The sequence below is a fragment of the Megalobrama amblycephala genome, linkage group LG2 (genome assembly GCF_018812025.1).
Source record: "Megalobrama amblycephala isolate DHTTF-2021 linkage group LG2, ASM1881202v1, whole genome shotgun sequence".
NCBI lineage: Eukaryota > Metazoa > Chordata > Actinopteri > Cypriniformes > Xenocyprididae > Megalobrama > Megalobrama amblycephala.
The window spans coordinates 42,082,318-42,107,842 of NC_063045.1; the positions used below are offsets into that span (position 1 = coordinate 42,082,318).

General features: G+C 38.1%; 2 protein-coding genes across 2 annotated transcripts; both read left to right on the forward strand.

Moving 5' to 3' along the window:
- The first annotated feature begins 1,168 nt into the window (after positions 1-1,168).
- On the forward strand, positions 1,169-18,645 carry atp6v1b2 (ATPase H+ transporting V1 subunit B2). The gene is made up of 14 exons (XM_048176434.1): positions 1,169-1,383; positions 2,470-2,525; positions 4,859-4,957; positions 5,051-5,144; positions 5,226-5,303; positions 5,425-5,564; positions 8,241-8,342; positions 8,442-8,539; positions 8,881-9,004; positions 9,102-9,252; positions 9,346-9,428; positions 9,523-9,627; positions 13,142-13,271; positions 17,680-18,645. The coding sequence occupies exons 1-14, from the start codon at positions 1,251-1,253 to the stop codon at positions 17,814-17,816; spliced, it is 1,530 nt and encodes a 509-aa protein (XP_048032391.1). The 5' UTR covers positions 1,169-1,250; the 3' UTR covers positions 17,817-18,645.
- A 145-nt stretch (positions 18,646-18,790) lies between these two features.
- Positions 18,791-23,641, forward strand: zgc:173837 (hornerin). The gene is made up of 3 exons (XM_048176421.1): positions 18,791-19,389; positions 19,476-19,531; positions 19,857-23,641. The coding sequence occupies exons 1-3, from the start codon at positions 19,370-19,372 to the stop codon at positions 23,537-23,539; spliced, it is 3,759 nt and encodes a 1,252-aa protein (XP_048032378.1). The 5' UTR covers positions 18,791-19,369; the 3' UTR covers positions 23,540-23,641.
- Positions 23,642-25,525: the final 1,884 nt, after the last annotated feature.

Consider the following 25,525-nt stretch of genomic DNA (forward strand, 5'->3'; position numbering starts at 1 on the left):
GGTTAAAATGTGAATGAAAGTATATTATTAATCTGTTGACTTCTTACATATTGTATGAATTATCCAAATTAATATGCAGTCAAATCTTAAATCTGGAAGTGTTTTAACAAAGAGACAATAAGACTTATGAAATAACATTCTACACAATTTATAGTTCACAAATTAAAAAGAAATTATTTTGTGACTATGAGCTTGAGAACTTTGTACAGATGGTTAGTTTTAGTTGTTTTTGCTTCCACTGAAGCACAAGAGCTTTGGATCATTTTCAAATCATGTTCAATATATATATATATATATATATATATATATATATATATATATATATATATATATATATATATATCCTCCTGACTCCCAGAAAAAAAGAAAAAAAAAAGTTTGGTGAACTTAGGGTTTTTTATGTCATTACATTGTTTAGAGCATAAGAAAAAAAATGTAAAAATAACATTTTTGAAAAATTATATTTTATTCATATGTTATGCTATATGAATAAAATAGACATTATGACATGAATAGACATGAAAATACAAACATAACAGGATTTTTTTTTTTTTAAACACCAATTAATTTTTAGGTTTCAGGATTTTTTTATACCAAACTTTGTATAAAGGTAACTCTCAACTATGATGAAAGATATAACAATGATTTGATATGCCATTTTGCTTCATGCAATATGTGTGTAAAATGGCCATAATTTTCCCCCCATTATATACAATGAATGTAGCCTGTCTACACTCTGTATGTAATTTATCATATTAATGTGTTCTTGATCAACATATAATGAAAAAAGAAGTGTAATAATGATAGTATTATTATCATAATTTCCATAAGGGTGTTAAATTTGATCACTAAATTAATGTCAGCCAATTTTAAAGACCAAGGAGAGGAAGTGAATGGTGAAATCTCCGAACATTTAGTGTCTCTGAAAAGCCCTGAATGTGCTCTTTACAGGACATCCAGATTTAAAACCGTGACATGTAAGGCCTCAGAGAAATTTGCTAAAATATAATGTCCTCTACAGAACAGAGGACAAAACTCCATAGGTAGTCAGGACAGGAGGATTTATAATACCGTCATGGGTTTTCGTGTCAACCACTCATGCACCTCTAGAGGGCGTCAGCGTCCACTGCGTCGATTTTGAAAAGGGGAGGGGGGAAGAAACGCGTAGCACTATTGCGCATGTGCAGCAGTGTTGTCACGATTATCTTCAAGACCAGTAGTGATTTTTGTGTAGTAACGTTATAATCATCATGAAGGCACTTAGGGGAATGGTGAGCGGAGCCGTGAGCGAAATATCATCTGCGGTTACCGGGAGCAAACATGTCGCCGTTCGGGAAAATGTCCTTGCCGTGACTCGTGACTACATTTCTCAGCCGAGATTGAGTGAGTGTCTAGTGCTGATAATGAAGGGCCCTTACAAACACAAACCCACTAGACAGAGCGATAAAATGATGTGTGCGTGGCGCAATGAAAGAATGACGTGCTTTTTACACTGAATCTGTTAATAATCATCATGTAATTTTCAACTGTAGACATATAACATTTTAACATTTCTAATATTGTACATCTATGATCCATATATGCAGTCAGGTAAATCAAGGGATAGTTTACTAATTCTGTTCATGCATATTATTTACCTCTAATTGCATAATCTAAAATATTAAATTAATGATTGGTTGTATTTTCATCACCTATGATGTTAATAAATCAGCATGATGCTGGATTTAGGTTGATGCATGTGGGGTTATTAGACTAGTATATTCTTGTGTTACTAGGTCTTTTTTCATTACTTGCAGAATAACATATAAAAACTATTACCTACTGAAAAGTTACCAGCAACAATTGGAATACATACTAGTTTAAGAGAATAGTAAATATCTGAACCACAGATCCCCATAGAATTCACTGACAAAGATCTGCAATATTATGTCCCATCTCTCCCCTGCTCTTTATTGATGCAGTGGAAATGCTTTCCATTTTTATAAATAAATAAAGAAATATCTGATTTTGAAATATTGACAGTGTTTGGCAATCGGGTGATGACACAACCATATTTATAAAAAACATTAACCAAATTCTCCACACTGTAGAGTTTTTCTCTAGGGCATCTGGTTTAAAATTAATTCTTAAAAAATTTGAATTATTACCAATTCATAACTCTGTCATGACCTTTTATTTTCTTATTCTAAGTATTTCTGTTATTTCTGTTTTATGTAAATGACACCTTCTCATTCCTTTTCTTTAATTTTCTTTTTAAGACACTTTGACCATATCATGATGTCATATTTTATCAGGTGATGTGTTTTATTTTTTACTGTATTTTTTCCTTAATGCAGTGTTTAGAGTTTTTCATCATGTAATTAAGAGAAACCCTTATGCTGAATTTGTGTGACATAGTTGTGTTTGTAATTTGATCTGGACTACGAAAACACTCTTGTGACATGAAATTCATGTTTATTGTGTGCACAGCTTATAAAACTGTGGCTGGTGTTAATGGACCCCTGGTGATTTTGGATCAAGTGAAGGTATTGCATTTCTGTATTATGTATTACTGTTGTTATTCATCTGATTTTGTTAACGCCCTATGCACACCTTAGCAATAGAATCGCCATTGGCTAGTAAATTTTTTCATTTACTCGCCAGACTGTATATACCGTGTATAACCACTGATTAGAAACAAAAGTTTCATAAAGCTTCGAAGCAGTGTTTTGAAATCGGTCATCACTAGATATTGTCGAAAAGTCGTTATTTTGTTTTTTGGCACATAAAAAGTATTCTCGTTGTTTTATAATACAACCCCAATTCCAGAAGAGTTGAGACATTTTGTAAAATGCAATAAAATCAAGAATCCGTGATTTGTTAATTCTCTCGAACGTCTATTTGACAAGTGTACAAAGAAAAGATTTCCAATGTTTTCACTGAACAACTTTATTGTATTTTGGAAGTATAAACAAATTTGACTGCAACACACTCCAGAGAAGTTGGGACAGAGCCATGTTTACCACTGTGTCACATCATATTTCCTTTTAATTACAATTTTTAATCATTTGGGAATAGAGGATACTAATTGTTGCAGTTTGCAAGTGAAATTTTTACCCAATCTCGCCTTATACAAGACATCTGCTCAACAGTCTGTGGTCATCGTTGTCTGATTCTCCTTTTCATGATGGGCCAGATCTGGACTGCAGGCAGGCATATATCTCTCACATCCACTCTACAGTATAGAAACCACTCTGATGTATCATGTTCAGAATGAGGCCTGGCATTGTCTTGCTAGCCAGGAAAAATGTCATCTTGATGGCAATTTATGTCTCTGTACAAACCAGATATATGCCTCCATGTCAGTGGTACCTTCACACAAATGCAGGTCACCCATGCCGTTTGCAGTGATGCACCCTCATGCCATGACAGATGTTTTCTTTTGCACCTGTTGCTAATAAAAAGTCTGGATGGTCCCTTTCATCTTTGGGACATAGAACTCGATGTAAGTTTTTTCCAAAAACAAGCTGAAACATTGACTCATCTGACCACAGCACACATTTCTACTGTCTTTTAGACCATCCGAGATGAGCTCGGGCCCAGAGAACTCGGCAGCATCTCTGCATAGAATCAATGTATATCTTTCTCCTTGTGTAACAGAGATTGGAGTTGCATTTCTTGATGCAGCGTCAGACTGTTAAGTGACAACTGTTTTCCATAGTACTTCCGAGTCCACGTGGCTGTATTTAACACAGTAGCATGACGGTTTCTAATGCAATGCCATCTAAGGGCTCAAAGGTCATGCACATTCAACTGAGGTGTCCTACCTTGCCCTATATATACCGAGATTTCTCTTGATTCCCTGAATCTTTTTACCATATTATGTATGGTAGATGGTGAAAGACATGGATTCTTTGCAATCTTGCATTGAGAAATGTGATTTTTGAATTGTTTGACAGTTCTCTCATGACATTTGGCACAAAGTGGTGAGCCATGACCCATCCTTTCTGTTAAAAGACTGTTTAAAAATAGTTTAACTTGGATATTATGTCATCTTTGTGGTTCCGCCCACTACCGCGGAAACCGGTATCTCCTCTGCTTCTTACAAGCTCAATAATTCAAATAAACTCTGTTATTTTGACAGGAAAATACAACAAAGAACGTCATTTACATGTAGGGTGTCAATTCTGCGTGGTATGTAAGACTCTCTCTCTCTTTGCGTGTGTGAGAAACACAAACGCTCTCAGCAAAGCGAAGGCGAAATACATCAAATACAGGTACGCTGCGTACATTGCGCTGAATTGAAATAATAGGTACAGATCTCTTGACGGAGAGCAAAACTCTCAAGCGCTCAGTCAGAATGTTCTGCGAGTGAAAATGTATGTATGCTAACACACACACACTGGTGAGTAAAATCTAAGAATTTATTAGCCAATGGCCAATGATAGACATGATTTAGTTGCCCAGAGTGAAGATTTAGTTGCATATGCGAGTGATTTAGGCTACACGTATTGTGGAGGGTTGCCTATTAGAAACATAATGTATTTGAATGCAGACTTTTCACTTGGCTACTTCTCGTTTTGTTTCATATAGAAGTCATGAATCTACCTAGACAATCAGTGACTGGTTTATCTATATTTTTATATTGTTTTGTTTATTAATTAAGTTATATAATTTTAGAGATTTTACACCAGTAAATGTTTTATTTCTACTTCTATTCTAGTCTATGTATGTGACCACCACCACCATTACTAAGATGTTCATTATTGTCATTATAATCTTGCATTCTTAAGCCAAAGCAAACATCAGCTAATTTGTTTGTAAAGTACTGGATTACATTGATGTTTTTGATGCAATGTTAACTGGTTACCTGGTGCAGTTCCCCAGGTATGCTGAGATTGTCCATCTGACTCTCCCTGATGGTACCAAGAGGAGTGGACAGGTGCTGGAGGTCATAGGCTCCAAAGCTGTGGTTCAGGTCAGGGAATAAGACCTTCTGAAATACATATGTTTTCTTCTATCCCCCATTTTGTAATCAGCTCAGTAGCATCTCTTCTTAATTCATTTTTAGGTGTTTGAGGGAACATCTGGTATTGATGCCAAAAAAACCACGTGTGAATTTACAGGGGACATTTTGCGTACACCTGTGTCTGAGGATATGCTGGGTAATAATAAAAAAGAGACATACTGAAGCCATGTGATGTTTTTAATAATGTGTATTTGGTAAAACTAGAAGTCTATTACAGGTCGTGTGTTCAACGGATCAGGAAAGCCGATTGATCGAGGGCCTGCAGTGTTGGCAGAGGACTACTTGGACATCATGGGTACATTTCATTGAGGCTGTCTTTGTGATGAGCCACATAAGCTGTTATGCTCACAAATTGTCATCAGTGGCTTTTTTTTAATATTGATGATATCCATCCAATTCCATCCTGTTTCCTGCAGGTCAGCCGATTAATCCTCAGTGTCGTATTTATCCTGAGGAAATGATCCAGACTGGCATCTCTGCCATAGATGGCATGAACAGTATTGCCAGAGGCCAAAAAATTCCCATTTTCTCTGCTGCCGGTCTACCCCACAATGAGGTGAGGCTGCTGTCAGTTCATCTTTGGGGTGATTCTTGAAAGAAATTAATACTTTTATTCAACAAGGAAGCATTATATATGTATTGAAGTGATATATCAAAGTTATATTATCTATACAGTACAGTCCAAAAGTTTGGAACCACTAAGATTTTTAATGTTTTTAAAAGAAGTTTCGTCTGCTCACCAAGGCTACATTTATTTAATTAAAAATACAGTAAAAAACAGTAATATTGTGAAATATTATTACAATTTAAAATAACTGTGTACTATTTAAATATATTTGACAAAGTAATTTATTCCTGTGATGCAAAGCTGAATTTTCAGCATCGTTACTCCAGTCTTCAGTGTCACATGATCCTTCAGAAATCATTCTAATATGCTGATTTGCTGCTCAATAAACATTTATGATTATTTTTAATGTTGAAAACAGTTGTGTACTTTTTTTTCAGGATTCCTTGATGAATAGAAAGTTCAAAAGAACAGCATTTATCTGAAATACAAAGCTTCTGTAGCATTATACACTACCGTTCAAAAGTTTGGGGTCAGTAAGAATTTTTATTTTTATTTTTTTGAAAAGAAATTAAAGAAATGAATACTTTTATTCAGCAAGGATGCATTAAATCAATCAAAACTTGCAGTAAAGACATTTATAATGTTACAAAAGATTAGATATCAGATAAACACTGTTCTTTTGAACTTTTTATTCATCAAATAATCCTGAAAAAAAATATTGTACACAAATATTTTGTTCAATTGTACACATTAAATGTTTCTTGAGCAGCAGATCAGCATATTAGAATGATTTCTGAAGGATCATGTGACACTGAAGACTGGAGTAACGATGCTGAAAATTCAGCTTTGCCATCACAGGAATAAATTACTTTGTGAAATATATTCAAATAGAAAGTTATTTTAAATTGTAATAATATTTCACAATATTACTGTTTTTACTGTATTTTTAATTAAATAAATGTAGCCTTGGTGAGCAGACGAAACTTCTTTTAAAAACATTAAAAATCTTAGTGGTTCCAAACTTTTGGACTGTACTATATATCAAGGTTTTATTTATATATATATACACAAAAATATTAAAGGGTTAGTTCACCCAAAAATGAAAATTATGTAATTTATTACTCACCCTCATGTCGTTCCACACCTGTAAGCCTTTCATTCATCTTCGGAAGAAAAATTAAGATATTTTTGATAAAATCTGATGGCTCAGTGAGGCCTGCATTGCCAGCAAGATCATTTCCTTTTTCAATGCCCAGAAAGGTACTAAAAACATATATAAACAGTTCATGTGACTACAGTGGTTCAACCTTAATATTATTAAGTGACAAGAATACTTTTTGTGTGCCAAAAAACAAAAAAGCAACTTTATTCAACAATATCTAGTGATGGGCAGTTTCAAAACACTGCTTCATTAAGCTTCGAAGCTTTACAAAACTTTTGTTTTGAATCAGTGGTTTGCAGATGCATATCAAACTGCGAAATCACGTGATTTGGGCGCTCTGAACCACTGATTCAAAACAAAAGATTCATAAAGCTTCGAAACTTCATGAAGCAGTGTTTGAAATCGCCCATCACTAGATATTGTTGAATAAAGTTGCTATTTTGTTTTTTTTGTTTTTTTGGCACACAAAAAGTATTCTCGTTGCTTTATAATATTAAGGTTGAACCACTGTAGTCACATGAACTGTTTTAAATATGTTTTTAGTACCTTTCTGGGCATTGAAAAAGGAAATGATCTTGCTGGCAATGCAGGCCTCACTGAGCTATCGGATTTTATCAAAAATATCTCAATTTGTGTTCCGAAGATGAACGAAGGTCTTACAGGTGTGGAACGTCATGAGGGTGAGTAATAAATGACAGAATTTTCATTTTTGGATGAACTAACCCTTTAAAGGTGCTATAGAGGATGTTTTTTTTAATACGTTTTTGCAATATTACTTGAAACTCTCTTTACTAACTGATAAAAGACTATTTATTAGGTGCACTGAAAGGAATAATATCAATATACATCATCTGTGCACGAGGTAGGGCCTTAAAAACATCAGCCAATCGTTTGTGTGATCATCACATAAACGATTGTCCCTCTGGCTTGTCAATCACTGCCATTACGTTCCTTGTGAGAGGCGTGCGCGCTCCAGTAACTTTCCACACTCCACAGGCGCTGCATGCAATGTTTATCTCAGGAGTAACAACTGCAGATTATGAGTTACCTGTGGTGAGCCCGACATAATGAATCCACTAACATGACAGTGAATGCCGGTGGTAAACAAACACTCGTGTTCCAATACTTGTGCACGAGTTTCCCTCGAAATGAGCTGTGAAGGAGGGGGGTTGTTCTTACGCATGCACTCATTTCAAAAACTCACTAACAGTCTTTGGTTTCTCAGTCGTTGAAAACATCCTCTATAGCACCTTTAAGCAGCAGAACTCTTTTTCATTGTTTGTAACCATATTAAGAACATTGTACATTTTATATATTGTCTCTTAAACACTGCTTTCTTGCACACGTTGACACAGAAATATTGTGGAAAATGCCCAAAATGGCAATTTTAATTTAAGTACTTAAGTCTAATGTAGTTAGTTACCTAACAATTGATTCTTGATCGTGTCTGTGTGTGTGTGTGTGTGTGTGTGTGTGTGTGTGTGTGTGTGTGTTTGTTTCAGATTGCTGCACAGATTTGTCGTCAGGCGGGATTGGTAAAGAAATCCAAAGATGTGATGGATTACAGTGAGGATAACTTTGCCATTGTGTTTGCTGCCATGGGGGTGAGGAGCACTTCTAAATAAAAGTTTGCTAAACTTTTAAATCTAAATACATCCATACCAGTGGGATATCTTGATGACATTAGATGTATGTATCTTTAGGTCAACATGGAGACTGCAAGATTTTTTAAGTCCGATTTTGAAGAGAACGGGTCCATGGACAACGTGTGCCTCTTTTTAAATTTGGCCAATGATCCCACGTCAGTATTCTCTTGAATATTCCTGAAAGTAAAGGGATAGTTCACCCAATAATGAAATTATGTCATCATTTTCTCACCTTCATGTCATTCTAAACCCATATGTAGCCTTTTAAGCTTCAAAAGATGCTCAAAAGCACCATAAAAACATCCAAAAAAGTTGTCTCTATGACTTGTGTTCTAAATGATTCCAAGTGGACCAAAATTAAATTAATTAAAGAAGAGTAAGGAGTACAATCCTTTAAAATGTCATGCAGGAATGAGTACATAAGATATATATATATTATACACACACAAATACTTTGGTGCAACTTGGACCAAAAAGTTTGATATACATGTTGCAGGATTGAACGCATCATCACCCCTCGGCTTGCACTTACCTCAGCTGAGTTTCTGGCTTACCAGTGTGAGAAGCACGTGCTGGTCATATTGACTGACATGAGCTCTTATGCCGAGGCTTTACGAGAGGTATGATATAATGTGTGAATTTATACTGACATCCATTAGGATTAAGGCAAAACTTGTTGCTCTTTGCTATGCATTAAGCTCTATCATCATCTTGAAGGTCTCTGCAGCTAGAGAAGAAGTTCCTGGTCGACGTGGTTTCCCAGGTTACATGTACACCGATCTGGCCACAATATACGAGAGGGCCGGACGTGTGGAGGGACGCAATGGCTCCATCACCCAAATCCCAATCCTCACTATGCCCAACGATGGTTAGCAAACATCTGCCTACTCATCTTTTAATCCTTATATCATCATAAATGGTTTGCTTACTACTTTAATGGTTTGCTTAATACTATCTGTAGATATTACCCATCCTATTCCTGATTTAACTGGCTACATCACTGAGGGTCAAATTTATGTGGACAGACAGCTTCATAACAGACAGGTGAGTGGAAACAAGCTTACAGTGTGAACATTAGTTGTATACTTCATTAATAAATCTCATGTACTGTTTTCTAACTGTTGATATTTCTATGCAGATCTATCCTCCTATCAACGTACTACCTTCTTTGTCTCGACTGATGAAATCAGCCATTGGCGAGGGAATGACACGCAAAGACCACTCAGATGTTTCTAATCAGCTTGTAAGTATGGATAAACATGCATTACCATTAAGTTTGGGGGTTGTATTATTATTTTTCTTTTTTTTATCTTATGCTCACCAAGACTGCAACAATCAAAATTCAACAATCAAATTGTGAAATATTATTTAAATTTAAAATGCCTTTTTTCTATTTTAACATATCCTAAAATGTAATTTGTTCCTGTGATGGCAAAGCTGAATTTTCAGCATCATTACTCCAGTCTTCAGCGTCACATGATCCTTCAGAAATCATTCTAATTTGCTGACCCTTTCTAAAAATTGACCCTTTACAGTTTTGAATGATGTATTACTCTGTATGACCAAAAAAATGACAGAGTATTCTAAGTTGTTTCCACTATTATCAGAAAAAATGCAAGTGATGTCACCTCCATGTCATGCAGTAAGCGTGCTAATACTTCAGCCTCCACACTCCGCACAAACACTTGCACATGCGCCTAATAATAATGCACATTTATCTAGGTTAACGTTAAAGCGAGCAGCCATATTACTTGGGGTGCAACAGATTATAGTTGATCCGTGATCCATACAAACCAGGCCCCACGGTTCGGAACACATGTGATTTGTGAATTAATTGTATTTAACCATTATATAGTGAAATTTTTCACTATATAAAGTCTTGCCAATTTAAAACCCTCAATTTTTAAACAACTCAAATGCTTGAAGTGATCTTGTTTCACAATCGTGGCGCTGTTTTCTGTGTGCACACACTCAAAGCACGCACGCACACAGAGGTGCCTTTCAGATGCCGCGCGAACATGTAATTGAGCTCCGTTTCTCGACTCCTTGTGCTTGAATGGACACATACGCACACAAAATGATCTCAAAATATACGTCTCGACAAGTATTCTTGCATACGGTCAGTTATGTCTTAGAGACACAATATGTACAATTTTTGCAATAAAATATCCAAAAACGACTAGGCCAGTGTTATATTTTTTCAGTTAAGTACTTACAATATCCCAAATGTTTCCAACTATTTGTAAATTGTGAGAAAATCACAATTTTAACCAAGAAGACAGGACATGTCCGGGAGTCTCCTGTCAGTGGCGTCAAATCTGCGTTCGTTACCCTCGTTTCCAGTTTTATTTTGTAGAAACCATGGAAACACCAAAGACTTATACTTTAATATATTACATGTTTTATTAGACAAGGGAACAACTGTTTGGTTACATTTATATACAGAAAACAAATAATTGTTATATACTGTAGCTCAACACGTTTAGTCTTATTGTTTAAATCTAGTTTTCTGAGAGTACCATGCTTTTGCCATGCCTCAGAGAAAAACTATATTGTCAAATGGCTAATACAGCATTTTCTCCATCATACAATACGTTTGAATACGTTAAATTAATTGCATGCCATTTATTTTTCAACACAAGTCACCCAGCATTTATAAATGATATTCTAAAATCGATCTAGCTTACTGCAGTGTGCAACAAGTGTCTCAAAGCAGCCGCCGAGGGAACGCGCAGAGTAACGTCAAAGAATGTACACTAACAAGAAGCGACACTCAATAGAACATTCCATTGAAACACCAGCGCCCAGCAGCGGCCCTGCGTTTCCGCCATTTTGGGGTGAAAGCGAGTCGGCAGTCCACTAGTTTCTCTGGCAATATCAGCTGCTTTATTAAAAAAAGTACATTAAAGCTGAAATCTAACCTGAATGATGACAACACAAAACGAAATACTGTCACTAATGATCGTCAGATCCTTTTAACAGTTTATTTCACACACTTTGTGTTTAAGTCTTCCACTTTTTTCACAAAACATTTGCTCTCTAGAAACCCAGTCAGTTTGGGTTAAAATTCTTTAAAAGGCTTATAAACACTAAATTAATACCAACATATGAAATCAAATTAAGGACATGCATCAGAAAAATTGGGAATGTTGAACAATAAATATATGAATATAACAGCTTGATTTTGCAGTGTTGTCTAATGTCCATTAAAGCAAAAGTGTCCAAAAGTGTGAATTACGCGATAACGGACACAGCAATGCATCATGTATTATAAGATCATTATGTTTGTAACGTGATCCATAGCCTATTTCAATTCAGACCTAGATACTATTATTACTATTACTCCACTAGGTCTAAAATATATTGTTTGCTTTAAACATGATGATCTTAAATGTATTAATTATTAATTTACTATTAATAAATGTGTAAAGTTGCATAAAATGGAAATACTCAATAAAGTAGGCTAACTACGTTACCTCAGATGGATGAATGGTTGGATTCCACAACTGGTAAAATAAAACATATATAAGACAATACAACATTTACTGTAGGAGCCATACAATTTACTGGTGACTTAATTTAAAAAACTGTTCTATTGCGCTTCTGATTTGGCAGTGAAATTCACCGATTTTGGGTGCGTGAGATGTGAAGGATTCTATGGTCCAGTCAGTATTTTTACCACATAATGGCGGCCGCGCTATCTAGTGCTGTTAGCCAAAAAGTATCAAAGTGTCGCCTCTTGGGTTCTAAGCTCTTTGGTAATGTTATAACATCATTTTCAACAGTCAAATGTCTCTAATATGATAAACAGCACTGTGTTACCTCATATGCTTGACCGTAAAAGCGGAAGCGGCGACTGCGGCATTGTCGCGCTCATCTCTCATTAGCAATCTCTCCAGTGACCTTGTTCAGCTCCAACAGCACTGTATCATACTATAGTAACTTAATAATCTCATCCATGAATATGATTTCTGCTCAAGTCCCATCCCAATTCTTTTCCACTGAATGTGAGGTGAAGACAACATCTCCCAAGATTCTGCGCTCAAACTCGGTGTCATCAAACTATGCCATAGGTGACCTCTAATGCACCTGAATCAGCTAATTAAGATTTCCAGGAGCACTTGATAATTACAGACAGGTGTGTTGAGCAGGGCTGGAGCTGAACTGCAGGAAGGTAGATCTCCAGGAACAGGGTTGGGCACCCCTGCTTTAAGACTTAAGTGCATAAAGAGTTCATTTGAGAAAGAAATCGGATGTTTCATCATATTGTTTCTGTGCATTCGTACATGCATTTAGTGACAGCAGCCTAAAAATAACTGCTATGTCATTATTTATCAAACAACAAAACACAGCTTTAATAATGATTGATCTATATTTAATTCATACAGTGAACACTATGCATGCAGTGTAATTACAATTATATTTCTATTTATATTATTACATTTCTGAATACTACTGTTAGTCCTAACTTTATTTGTAACTGTTCTATAGTATTTATCTATGTTTTAATTTGTGTATTCTTATTTTTACTGTCTGTTCTTTTGTCTTTAACAATGCTTGAACTTTATTGGTTGAATAATCACAAAACATTTGAACTGTAGTGTAAATTGTATAAAAACTAAGAAAGAACAACACATGTATAAGTTTGTTTGTTTTTTTTGTTTTTTTTTTTCTCCCTGTGCATCTTATCTTATGTTTTGAGTTAATTATGTATGGACATTTGATTTGTCTGTGACAAAGCTTCTCCTCTTTTGCAGTATGCTTGCTATGCTATCGGGAAAGATGTGCAAGCAATGAAGGCCGTGGTTGGGGAAGAAGCACTGACATCAGATGACTTGTTGTACTTGGAGTTCTTACAGAAATTTGAGAAGAACTTTATTTCCCAGGGTAAGTAACAACAGAAGGTTTAGAAAAACAGTTTCTGGTCCCCCATTGACTTCCATAGTATTTTTTCATACCATGGAAGTCAATGGGGACCAGCAAATGATGTCTCTTGAAATATATAGTAGAAAACCCATGAAAGATTTACATTATTTAAAAAATCCATGTAATATTTGGACCGATTTGGACAATGGGCGGCGCCATTTTGTTTAGGTGTTCAGTGTATTCTACGTCGATGACGTCAAATGGTTGCACCGATGCTGCCTGTTGCTATTTTTACCGCAACACAACTCGAAATATAATATACAATGGCACATTGTGTGGCTTTTTGTTGTAATTTTCAGTCGATGGCAACAAGAGAATATGCAAGTCTTCACTGCTTTCCTAGCGATAAGAAGAAGAGCAAAGAATGGGAAGTTGTGAAGAATGTGGATGAATAAAACTTCCTAAAGAACCATGTCTTTGTTCTCTCCACTTTAGCCCTGATGCCTTTGATACTTTTTCATCTGTATACTGTATACCAGGGGTCGGCAATTAAGTTTGGCATTAGGCCAAAGAAAATTTTCTCCACTAGATGGTGGGCCAGAACATAGTCAAAGGATAATTTAAATTAATTGATGAAAAATGCAACTAGAATTGCCTGTGGCGGACTGTTACAGTGTCTTTTGTAACTGGTATTGAGCTGTTAATCTGTGTTAAATCCTGTAGCAGGACGTCAGTGTAGCAGTCGTTAACAAAAAGCCACATTTGTGTGGCGGTGTCCAGGTTTTACACTGGATAAATGAATAAAGCTGAGTAGTGACCTAGCAAATATCTTCATTCACCAACTTGCAACAGACTGCCTTGCTAAAACACACATATGTGGGAGATGCAGAATGGATAAAAATAACTTAAAAAAATAAGAGGACTTGAATAAGCCCATTAATGGCATGTTTGAGTCATGCTCTTAATGAACTACTAACGAACGGTAATCTAGTAACGCATGCAAATCTTAATATTCACGGGGTTCTCTTTAAAACCTGATCAGCCTTTTCAATTTGAGCCAGAGTGCAAAATTTGTGAGGATGAAAACATCGAAGATGTGCAATGTCTCTGTTGCTATTACAACTACTATTGTATGATTGACTTGTAAAAATAGTCTGATATGCCACCTGAATGCATTACACACGGTTAAACATGCTGAGAAGATGTGTAAAACAGCAGCTATCAGAGATATCCCAAGCATCACAGCACTCACAAGCTTTGAGGCAGTCTGAGATGTTATGGGCTGCCCTCGTCAATCTCCACGACAGGTGTGTCATTTGGTTAAAGCATACGCTTATATCCATCTGCAAATGTTAGCTCTTTCAGTAGCTGTGGTCTACTAAAAGCCTCAAGGGCATCAGGTCTAAAGTGAAGAGAACAAAGACGCAGTTCTTTAGGAAGTTTTATTCGTCCACATTCTTCAAAATTCCCATTCTTTTCTCCTCTTATCACTAAGAAAGCAGTGAAGACTTGCATCGCTTCTCTTGTTGCCAATCGACTGAAAATTACAACAAAAAGCTGCACAATGTGCTATTGTATATTATATTCTGAGTTGTGTTATGGTAAAAATTGCAACAGGCAGCATCAGTAGCTCACTGAGTGCAACCATTTGATGTTATTGACGTAGAACGCACTGTACAGCTAAACAAAATGGCGCCCACATTGTCCAAATCAGTCCAAATATTACATGGATTTTTTTAAATAATGTAAATCTTTAATGGGTTTTCTAATATATATTTCAGTAAGAGAATTAAGCCATACTTGTCTTAGCTCTTCAGGAATGCATTGTTTGCATTCCAAGTCCTTCTTTTTTCTGCTCACATTATTCAAGTTTGGTTTGAAGGGACAGTTAGAAAGAAGAAGAAGAAATATATATATGCAGGTGCATCTCAATAAATTAGAATATCATGAAAAAGTTATTTTTCTGTTCTCAAACTTTTTACACCAAGTACCACCTCAGAAAATATTTCTCTCTCCAAGTACCACCATAATGACCAACATTTACATACAGTAGCATAGTAGGCCTAACTATTCAGCTAAAGTTAAAAAAAGAGGCAGTTTATTCCAAATAAGTATATTTATTGTTAAACACTGTAAATGCACAGTTTGAACATCAACACTGCACTTAAATACACATATTTGTGCGTGATTAAAAAGTACGCTGTCTTGCAACCCACCAGTTGAGAAACATTTACGTAAGCTATATATAATGTTCGCCGTTCACTGTTGTTATGCTGAAGCTCATTCGGCACCTGTATCATTTCCGCGCGTGTTTGACTTACACCTGGCGCTGAGGCGATATTGGAGTGCACATCTGAAAAGTCTCCTGTTTTTTTGTGGTCTTAAAGAGACGGTTCTGCGTTTATATAAACTCAATTCTTGTCAACAAAAAAGTAGACAGAAACAGCGGTTGTGAGCAGGGTGGCCACCCCCTGGCTCCGCCCCTGGTGTTAGCACCTGTGCTCGGTTCACTTTTGTCCTCTTCAGTTCTTGTGCTTGACACTTTCTCCTTCTGATCCACACTTTTCTTACCAGATTGAAGCCACGATTTTTCCACGTTTTTTTTTTTTCATTTTGATGATTACAGCTTGCTGCTCATCAAAATAAAAAAAAATAGTATCGCAAATATTTAATTTCAAGCTCTATTAAATTACCATTCTCAGTGTATAAATACTGGGTTTAGGCCAGTAATACCAACAGCAGTCATGGGGAAGTCTGCTGACTTGACAGTTGTTCAGAAGATGATCATCAAGACCCTCTACAATGAGGGTAAGCCACAGCGGGTCATTGCTGAAGGAGTTGGCTGTTCGCAGAGTGCTGTGCCAAAGCATATTCATGAAAAGTTGACTGGAAGGAAAAAGTGTGGTAGGAAAAGGTGTACAAGTGAAAGGAATGACCACAGGCTTGAGAAGATTGTCAGGCGAAGCCGATTTAAGAAGTTAGGAGAGCTTCAAAAGGAGTGGACTGAAGCTGGAGTCAGTGCATCAAGAGCCACCGCACACAGACTTATTCAGGAAATGGGCTACAACTGTCACATTCCACGTACCAAGCCACTTCTGAACCAAAGACCACGTCAGAAGCGTCTTACCTGGGCTAAGGAGAAAAAGAACTGGACTGTTGCTCAGTGGTCCAAAGTCCTCTTTTCAGATGAAAGTAAATTTTGCATTTCATTTGGAAATCAAGGTCCTAGAGTCTGGAGGAATAGTGGAGAGGCACAGAAACCATGTTGCTTGCAGTCCAGTGTGAAGTTTCCACACTCAGTCATGATTTGGGCTGCCATGTCATCTGCTGGTGTTGGTCCACTGTTTTTTATTTATCTTATGAAGTATTCTAGTTTATTGAGATAGTGAATTGGTGGGTTTTTGTTAAATGTGAGCCAAAATCATCACAATTAAAAGAACCAAAGACGTCTACACGAAGCCAGAGCTTACCCTAAACCAATCTTTTTATTTTTCCTCATCTCAAAAAAATCTGCGTCCACACGAAACCACTGAAATTACTCAAAATGATGTAGTATACATGCCAGACCATTATGTGGCGCTGTAATTCTGTCATAGAAATGCACTTAAAGCAACAAAGAAGACTTGGAGCATGCACATAAACGCGCTGAATATAAACTATAGCAAAGCTTTGAAATAACACTTTATTTTGGCTCAGTAGCTTCTGCAGCACGAGTCTGCTATTGTTGTTGTTGGTGCTGTTTTGTGGTGTTAGCGCCATCTGACTAGGGTTGACACGTGGGATGATGTCATCATCGTTTCAGAAAATATACGGATTGCCCCGTCCACACGAAAACGCAAAGACGGCGTTTTCAAATTTATCCACTCTGGGACCCGGTTTCAAAAAGTAGCGGTTTCACCTTTCGAAAACGCCGGATCCGTGTGGACGAAACGCTTATCCGATAAAAAATTTGTGCATATTCACAGAAACGCATCTCCGTGTGGACGGGGCCTTAGGGTGTACTCACACTAGGCACGGTTGCCTTGAACCGAGCCCGAGCGCTCTGGCCCACCTCTTCCAACCGGGCCAGGGCCGGCTAAACGAACCACGCCTGGGCACGGAACGGAGCGATCACACTTGTCAAACGAACCGGGCTTTGGGGGTTAGACACGCTCGGGCATGGTTCAGAGTGACGAGTGTGAGTACACCCTTAAAGTACTTCAGTCTGTGTGCATTGAATTTATTTAATACACAAGTTCCACAATTTGAGTTGAATTACTGAAATAAATGATCTTTTCCATGACATTCTAATTTGAAATGCACCTGTACATGTGTATATATACTGTACACAAAAAAATCTTCCTTTATCAAATGCAATATGATTCCATTAATGGCATCGGGCTGTACTTTATATAACTTCAGAATGAGCCTAACATGTTTTGTATCACAGGTGCATATGAGAATCGAACTGTGTTCGAAACACTGGACATTGGCTGGCAGCTCTTGAGAATCTTCCCCAAAGAGATGCTGAAGAGGATTCCTCAGAGCACTCTTGCTGAGTTTTATCCCCGAGACTCCAAACATTAGTCTTATTTCCTTTTTTGTTTATTCCTTTCTTATTTATTCTTTGTCTCTCTCAATCAGCTGTGAATCTGTCTTCTACACTTTTAGATGTTACTCAATCTCTTTGCTCAAATCAAGTATAGTAAGTCTACACTGAGGAATTACAAAGTTCTTTTTCATTGCTGCTCTTGGTATTTATTTATTATGTAGGTGTTGCTAAACAGTAAAGAAAATATTGTATGAATATCGTCACTACTCTACAGTGTGGAAGTGTTTTTGTGTGTATCTCAGTATGTCAAACTGTGTTCTAACCAAGTGGTATATGAAGTAAAGGCCAACTTTTCTCTTAATGTGCAAAATTAAGAGAACTGACAAAGCTACTACAATGCATCACAAAACATTGTTTTATTTCAAAAGTGCCAAGATGAATGTAAAGTGGCTTAATGTATTTTATGCATTTGTCATCATTATAATGAATTTTATGCACATATTTATCATAAAGTATAAAAGAAAGCCATATGTTCATAGAGTGCATTAAAAGGGAATAGATGAGCACAGTGGCACTATCAAATCAAAGGAGGAAATCCAAACAGCAATAGATTTTTTTTTCATACTTTGTCATGCTGTTAGTTAATTTGTTTTGTATAAAATGTGTAATGTGTAAGCAATGTATTTATTATAATTTATTTTGGTGCCATAAATTTATATATATATATATATATACTTAAGTATAGTGAGTGATATCAAGTGAATTCATAATGAAGTGATTGTTATCCTAATGCATGAACACTTATTGAAAATATGTATGTGATCACTTGCTTCATTAAATAAAACTTGATGTGGCGTAAATTAATGATCATGATGGAAGTAATCAAATATATTAATGCAGCAATACACGTCCTGATGGACTGGTATTGACAGGACTTTTGGTACTGATGTAATTTTCACAACAGGGTACTAAGGACTTTACAAAACAAGGTGGTTCTCATTAATTGTGCATACATATTTCATAATATGTATTGAAGTTTTGCTTAATGTTCATGTAGTCAGACTAAGAAACGAAACAGGATTTTTCTTAGTTTCCACCCAATTTAGCATAAACTGCGCTTTGTTCTCACTTCTGTTTGTGCCCAATCATAAAACCTATCAGCCCCATATTTCAGTAATTTTCTCACTGCAAAGTCTGCATTACATTATGACAATTTCCCAAAACAGTTCATAAAGGTCACCTTGAAATGATCAAGCACATTTTGTGTAAAGTGTATGAAAATATCCTATGTAGACATTGCACAGTGAAAGTCTGAATTATCTGCTTTAAAATATTTAAACAGCAGAGGGTATCAGAGCCTTCATAAAACAATCATCAATTAAATCTTTTAACAGCCAGTTAGTTTCCCAGGTGAACAATGTTTCATGTAATTGGTTATTTCTCTAATAGGACTGATGAAGGCTATAAAATACTATTATCTCCAGCTGTGTATGCTTGGGTTTGGATCTTCTGAGTGGTGGTTTGAGAAAGTTAATGAGGGGTTTTTTGAAGTGCTTAGGGTTTTTTCCCCCCTGTTTCTTTCTTTGCTATGGATGAAGGGTGGAAAAAGTGAGTTTATTCGTTCAACATGTGTCTGAATGATTCTGCAAATATTGACCATACTTATGTATTTAATTTTTAATATGCACTTGTAGGTTACCCTTGTTCGTAATCATCCTGACTTTTTTAAATAATGCTTATGGATTTAAAGGTAAGATTTTTCTCTGGTCTTGCCTTTTTTTTTTTTTTTTTTTTTTTTTTTTTTTTTTTTTTTTTCCCTCCCCTCTTTTAAATTGTGAGGTTTGTCTAAAGCACTGGTGTCAAACTCAGTTCCTGGATGGCCACAGCCCTGCAGAGTTTAGCTCCAACTCTAATTAAACACATCTGATTCAGCTAATCAAGTCCTTCAGGCCCATTTGAAAAACCACTGGTATGTGTGCTTTGGAGCAGGGTTAGAACTAAACTCTGCAGGGCTGCAGCCCTCCAGGAATTGAGTTTGACACCCCTGGTCTAAAGCCTTCTATTTTAATTCACAGGTGGGGACTATTCAAATGCCCACCACCAGCGGGGTCAGCCTTCTGACAATATTTTGTCACCTCGTGCAGTCCAGTCTTCTGTGTCAAATGTACCTGTGCCTGGGATTTTGTCTGAAGAAGTGGGCACTAGTTTATTCACTAACAGACCCCTGAAAAGGTCTACTCCAATTTACTCCAATAACTTACTCCAGTTTGTTATAGGCCATGATTCCAGCAGGCATGAATTGATGTCCCATGCCCAAACCACTCCAAGCAGCTCTGTAGTTTCCTTGCCCCTACCTTTAAATGAACAGCATGCCGGCAGCTTGACATCACTCCAGGGTTTCTCTGGATCAACCACTACAGGTACTGCTAGTGTTTCTGCACAAGGAGAAAGTACTAGCTTCCCTGCAATACTTGGCAATTCTGGCTTGTCCACCAGTGATCAGAGCTCCCCTAGTTCGTACCAGGAAACCACTGGTGCTAAACCAGCAGAAGCCACTTTGCCTGTGTCCTCTCAGGAGAATATCTCTTACAGCAGTTCATCAGCTCCAGGTGCCACTTACGCTTCTCAAGGTAGCCCTGTGGAACTTTCAGAAGGCTCTGGTCAATCAATCTCCCCTCAGGGTGAAGGCGGTCACAGTGGCTTGTTTCATTCTCAAGGTACCTCTAGTCACTATACCCCAGAATCCTATAACAATCTGAGTTCATCTGGTTCCAGTCAGTCTTCCAGTGATCAGAGTACCCCCAGTCTATATAGTTCTAGCTCTCATGGTAGTTCTGGCAGTTTGTTGGAAGGGGAAGTGGCAGGGCTTAGCTCTTTTGTTGACTTGTCTACCCAATCTCAAGAAACCTCTAGTAATCTGCCCGCATCACTGGAGGTCTCTAGTCAGTCTACTACTAGTCAAAGCTCTCCCAGCTTGTTTATGGTTGAGTCAAACCATTCAGATTCACATTCTACAGTTCCTGCTTACCCTCTAGACACTCAGGGTAGTCTTTCTCTCAGTGTTTTGTCTACTTGGACTCAAGGCTCTGCTTCCACTTCTCAGGGCAGCTCTGGACCTGAATTGTCTGGAAGTTCTGGTCCACTTATATCCACACAAGTACAAAGTGACAATTGTAGTGGCATGTCCCAATCTCTTAGCACTTCTAGTCGTTATGCCCCAGGATCCCTGATGGATGGCAAGTTTGGTGCCTTACCCATTGGAGTTTCTAGCCAGTCTGCAAGCGTTCAAAGTTCACCTGGTGTGTCTACAAGCACCCAGAGCAGGCCTGGCACTCAATCAACAACTTCCAGTCGTTTTTTCCCTGTGCAGGGAGGTAGTGGCTCTACTTCTAGATTATCTCTTAAGCCTCTGGGCATTCTGGGTCTGTATGCCCCTGCGTCCCTTAGCAAATATGCAAATGTTTACATGTCTTCACACCAAGCTGTTTATAGCCAGCCAACAAGTCGCTCTGAGGCTTGGTTTGGTGCCTCTACTGCTTTTGCATCTCAAGGAATGACCACCACTTACAGTGGTTCTGACCAACCTCAAGGTACCACAAGTCAGTTTGCCCCTGGGTCTCCATCCTCCTATCGGTTTGTATCACTATCTTCACCCCAAGGTGCTGCCAGTCAGTCTGCTACGGTCCAGAGTTCACAGAAGCAGTTTACTTCTAGCTATGGCACCCTGTCAGGGTCCTCTACTCCCTTCACCCTGCAGGGGAGCACCACTTATGGTGGATCACTCCAACCTCAAGGTACCACAAGTCGGTTTCCCCCTGGGTCTCAATCCTATCCGAGTGCATCACATTCCTCACCGCAAGGTGCTGCCAGTCAGTCTGCTTCAGTCCAGAGTTCACGGAAGCTGTTTACCTCTATCTTCACAGGCAGCTCTGGCACCAAGGAAGGATCCTCTACTCCCTTCACCCTGCAGGGGAGCACCACTTATGGTGGATCACTTCAACCTCAAGGTACCACAAGTCGGTTTCCCCCTGGGTCTCAATCCTATCCGAGTGTATCACATTCCTCACGGCAAGGTGCTGCCAGTCAGTCTGCTTCAGTCCAGAGTTCACGGAAGCTGTTTACCTCTACCTTCACAGGCAGCTCTGGCACCAAGGAAGGATCCTCTACTCCCTTCACCCTGCAGGAGAGCACTTATGGTGGATCACTCCAACCTCAAGGTACCACAAGTCGGTTTCCCCCTGGGTCTCAATCCCATCCGAGTGTATCACATTCCTCACCGCAAGGTGCTGCCAGTGAGTCTGCTTCAGTCCAGAGTTCACGGAAGCTGTTTACCTCTATCTTCACAGGCAGCTCTGGCACCAAGGAAGGATCCTCTACTCCCTTCACCCTGCAGGGGAGCACCACTTATGGTGGATCACTTCAACCTCAAGGTACCACAAGTCAGTTTCCCCCAGGGTCTCAATCCTATCCGAGTGTATCACATTCCTCACGGCAAGGTGCTGCCAGTCGGTCTGCTTCAGTCCAGAGTTCACGGAAGCTGTTTACCTCTACCTTCACAGGCAGCTCTGGCACCAAGGAAGGATCCTCTACTCCCTTCACCCTGCAGGAGAGCACCACTTATGGTGGATCACTCCAACCTCAAGGTACCACAAGTCGGTTTCCCCCTGGGTCTCAATCCTATCAGAGTGTATCACTATCCTCACCCCAAGGTGCTGCTAGTCAGTCTGCTACAGTCCAGAGTTCAAGGAAGAAGTTTACTTCTAGCTCTGGCACCCTGTCAGGGTCCTCTACTCCTTTCACCCTGCAGGGGAGCACCACTTATGGTGGATCACTGCAGCCTCAAGGTACCACAAGTCAGTTTGTCCCTGCATCTCCATCCTTCTATAATTGTAGCTGTGTATCATTGTCCTCACAACAAGATGTTGCTAGTGTGTCTGCTACAGTCCAGACTTCACAGAAGCAGTTTACCTCTACCTTCACAGGCAGCTCTGGCACCCAGAAAGGGTCCTTTACTCCCTTCAACATGCAGGAAAGCACCACTTATGGTGGATCACTCCAACCTCAAGCTACCACAAGTCAGTTTGTCCCTGCATCTCCATTGTCCTTTTCACAAGGTGTTGCCAGTCAGCCCAGCCAAGCACTTCAAAGCTATTCTGTGTCTCAAAGATGGCAGCCTTCACAAGGTATTCAGACCTCTGGTGCAGCTACATCACAGGGTAGCGCTCTCTCTCAAAGCTCTCCAATGCAGAGTAGGTTCTCTTCCCTATCATCAGCAGGAGGCTCATCTTCAGGATATTCTGGACAGTTTGTTTCTGCACAGGGTGGTAGCACCAGTGATGATTTTTCTCTCCATTCTCAAAGCCCCTCTAGCAAATACACCCACACATATCCAAAGCTTGGTTCCTCGCTCCTAACTGTTTCAAGCCAGTCTACCAGTGATCAGAGTTCAAACGGCCTGTATATCTCAGACTCTCGGCGTACCCAGGGTCTCCTTGCTGTAGTTGAAAGACCCTCTAGACTCTCATTTCAACCTCCTTTTGACTCCCCAAGCAGTAACCAAATATCTAAGGGTTTTGAGGCATTGCAACGGCCCACTGGTTCCACCCTAGCTCCATCATCTCTAGGCTCGAGTGGCCAAGCATCTTCTGTTAGTATGTTCTCTGGTATCCCACAGAATGCACAGGCTTTACGTGAATCTGGGTCAAATGTCCAGCTATACAACCGACCATTCCACCGCCACTACTCCGTCAAGGGCTAAGGGACTCTAGAAAACTGCCACATAATGCAAAGTGATGTTTACCGGAATATAAAGCGTAATGTTTAAAACAAAGCAGTTTGTCTTGGGGTGTTCGTGTGGTTGTTGTGTTTTTTTTTTTTTTTTTTTTTTTTTTTTTTTTTGCAGATGCCAAAGACTTTAATACATGGTTGATAAAATTTAAAACTATAAGGTTTATTGGGCAAGTAAGAAACTGCACAAAATATCTACTGGGCAGAGCTTCAAGCAGGGTTGGGCAAAAATACATCAAAATACAGTATATTTTAAAATAAAATACTGTATTTTTGTATTTTGAAAATACTAAAATACTTTTACAAAGGAGCGTGAAATTTCTTCACAAACCTTCCATCAATTGGCTTATTTGATCGATCCCTTCACATTGACTGATAAACAATGTTTGATAGCAACAGCTTTTCTCTGCCTGAGTCATGCAATAAATGTCATGCAACCAGTTAAAGGGACAATATGTACAGTAGGATTTTTGGATTAAAATATTTAAAAACCTCTAGGACGATGTAATATATTGTTGACTTGTGTACTTGCATTATCCCCAAATGTAGAAATCATAGGAAAAAAAAGTGTTTTATATTTCTCATCTGTCTAGTAAAACATATGTTTTATTAGACAAATGAGGAACTGTTTGAATTCATTCATCAACAGAAAACTGTTATATAGCTTCTTGTTTATAGATTTACAGTGAGTATGATGTTTTACCATGACTAACATCGATCTAGCTTACTGCAGTGTGCAATAAGTGTCTCATAGTAGCCCCCGAGTGAACACAGAGTAGCATTATAACATCTTTCAACACACAAATGTATCTAATAAACAGCACTGCGTTACTCCACATACACTAACCCAAAAAAAGCAGAAGCGGCAACTGTGGCATAATAAACGTTCCACTGCTCTGGCATGTGTCGCACTCGTCTCTCATTAACATTCGCTCCAGCGGTCTCGTTCAGCTCCAACTTCACTTGGTAACGTTAATAATCTCATCCATGAACATGATTTCTGACCGAGTCCCGTCCCAATTCATTTCCACCGGTTGTAGATGTGAAGACAATACCTTCCATGTTTCCACAAAATCAAGGATAAGCGACCTCTAGCGGCGAAAATTTACATATTGTGGCTTTAACAGATCAAATATTCACATATCCCTGTGATCTCCTAGATGATGGTTAGTTTTAAAGTAACCAGTTTAAAGTTTAACAGTTTGTGAATTACTCATAATTGTATCCTAATTTGGTCCCACTTTATATTATGTGGCCTTAACTACTATGTACTTACATCAAAAAATAATTACAATGTACTTATTGGGTTCATACTGAATTGCAAAACACTTTTGTTGCTATTGAGGTGGGATATGGGTAAGGTTAGGGAAAGCTTTGGTTTGGGTAGGTTTAAGGGTAGGGGTAAGGTGTAAGGGATGGGTCAACAGTGTAATTATAAATTTAATTACAGATGTAATTACATGCAGGTGTTTTTAAAATATAAAAAAGTACAATGTATTTAAAAAGTACAATGTATTTAAAAAGTACAATGTAAAAACATATATGTACACAATAAGTGCATTGTATCAAATTATTAATTTAAATGTAAGTACATAGTAGTTAAGGCCACTTAATATAAAGTGGGTCCCTTAATTTAGTTACTTGGTGTTTGGTAACAAAGGGCCTACTTTGCATCAGCAACACTGACTCAATGACAAGTAATTCATAAGAAGACAACTGATGGCACCTGTATTAATATCAGCTAAATTCTAACTAATTAATTATTTGATTGTTAATCATAAATATAGGGGGCTGCTGCTCAATATAATAGTTTTCAAGAACATTATGTAAATTGGTAAACTATTTAGCCTAAGCTACTAAAACCAACACCTAATCTTAACATCTGTTCTGAACTCAACAAGTCTGGGCAAATTATTGAGTAAGCACCATTCAGAGGCCGCAGTTTTATGATGTCCTC

Excerpts from the sequence above, each read along its gene's own strand:
- atp6v1b2 (XM_048176434.1), top strand. The coding sequence starts at position 1,251 with ATGAAGGCACTTAGGGGAATGGTGAGCGGAGCCGTGAGCGAAATATCA. Across the intron at positions 1,384-2,469 it reads CATTTCTCAGCCGAGATTGA|CTTATAAAACTGTGGCTGGT; the intron begins GTGAGTGTCTAG and ends TTGTGTGCACAG. Across the intron at positions 8,343-8,441 it reads TTGTGTTTGCTGCCATGGGG|GTCAACATGGAGACTGCAAG; the intron begins GTGAGGAGCACT and ends ATGTATCTTTAG.
- zgc:173837 (XM_048176421.1), top strand. The coding sequence starts at position 19,370 with ATGGATGAAGGGTGGAAAAA. Across the intron at positions 19,390-19,475 it reads ATGGATGAAGGGTGGAAAAA|GTTACCCTTGTTCGTAATCA; the intron begins GTGAGTTTATTC and ends ATGCACTTGTAG. Across the intron at positions 19,532-19,856 it reads TAATGCTTATGGATTTAAAG|GTGGGGACTATTCAAATGCC; the intron begins GTAAGATTTTTC and ends TTTAATTCACAG.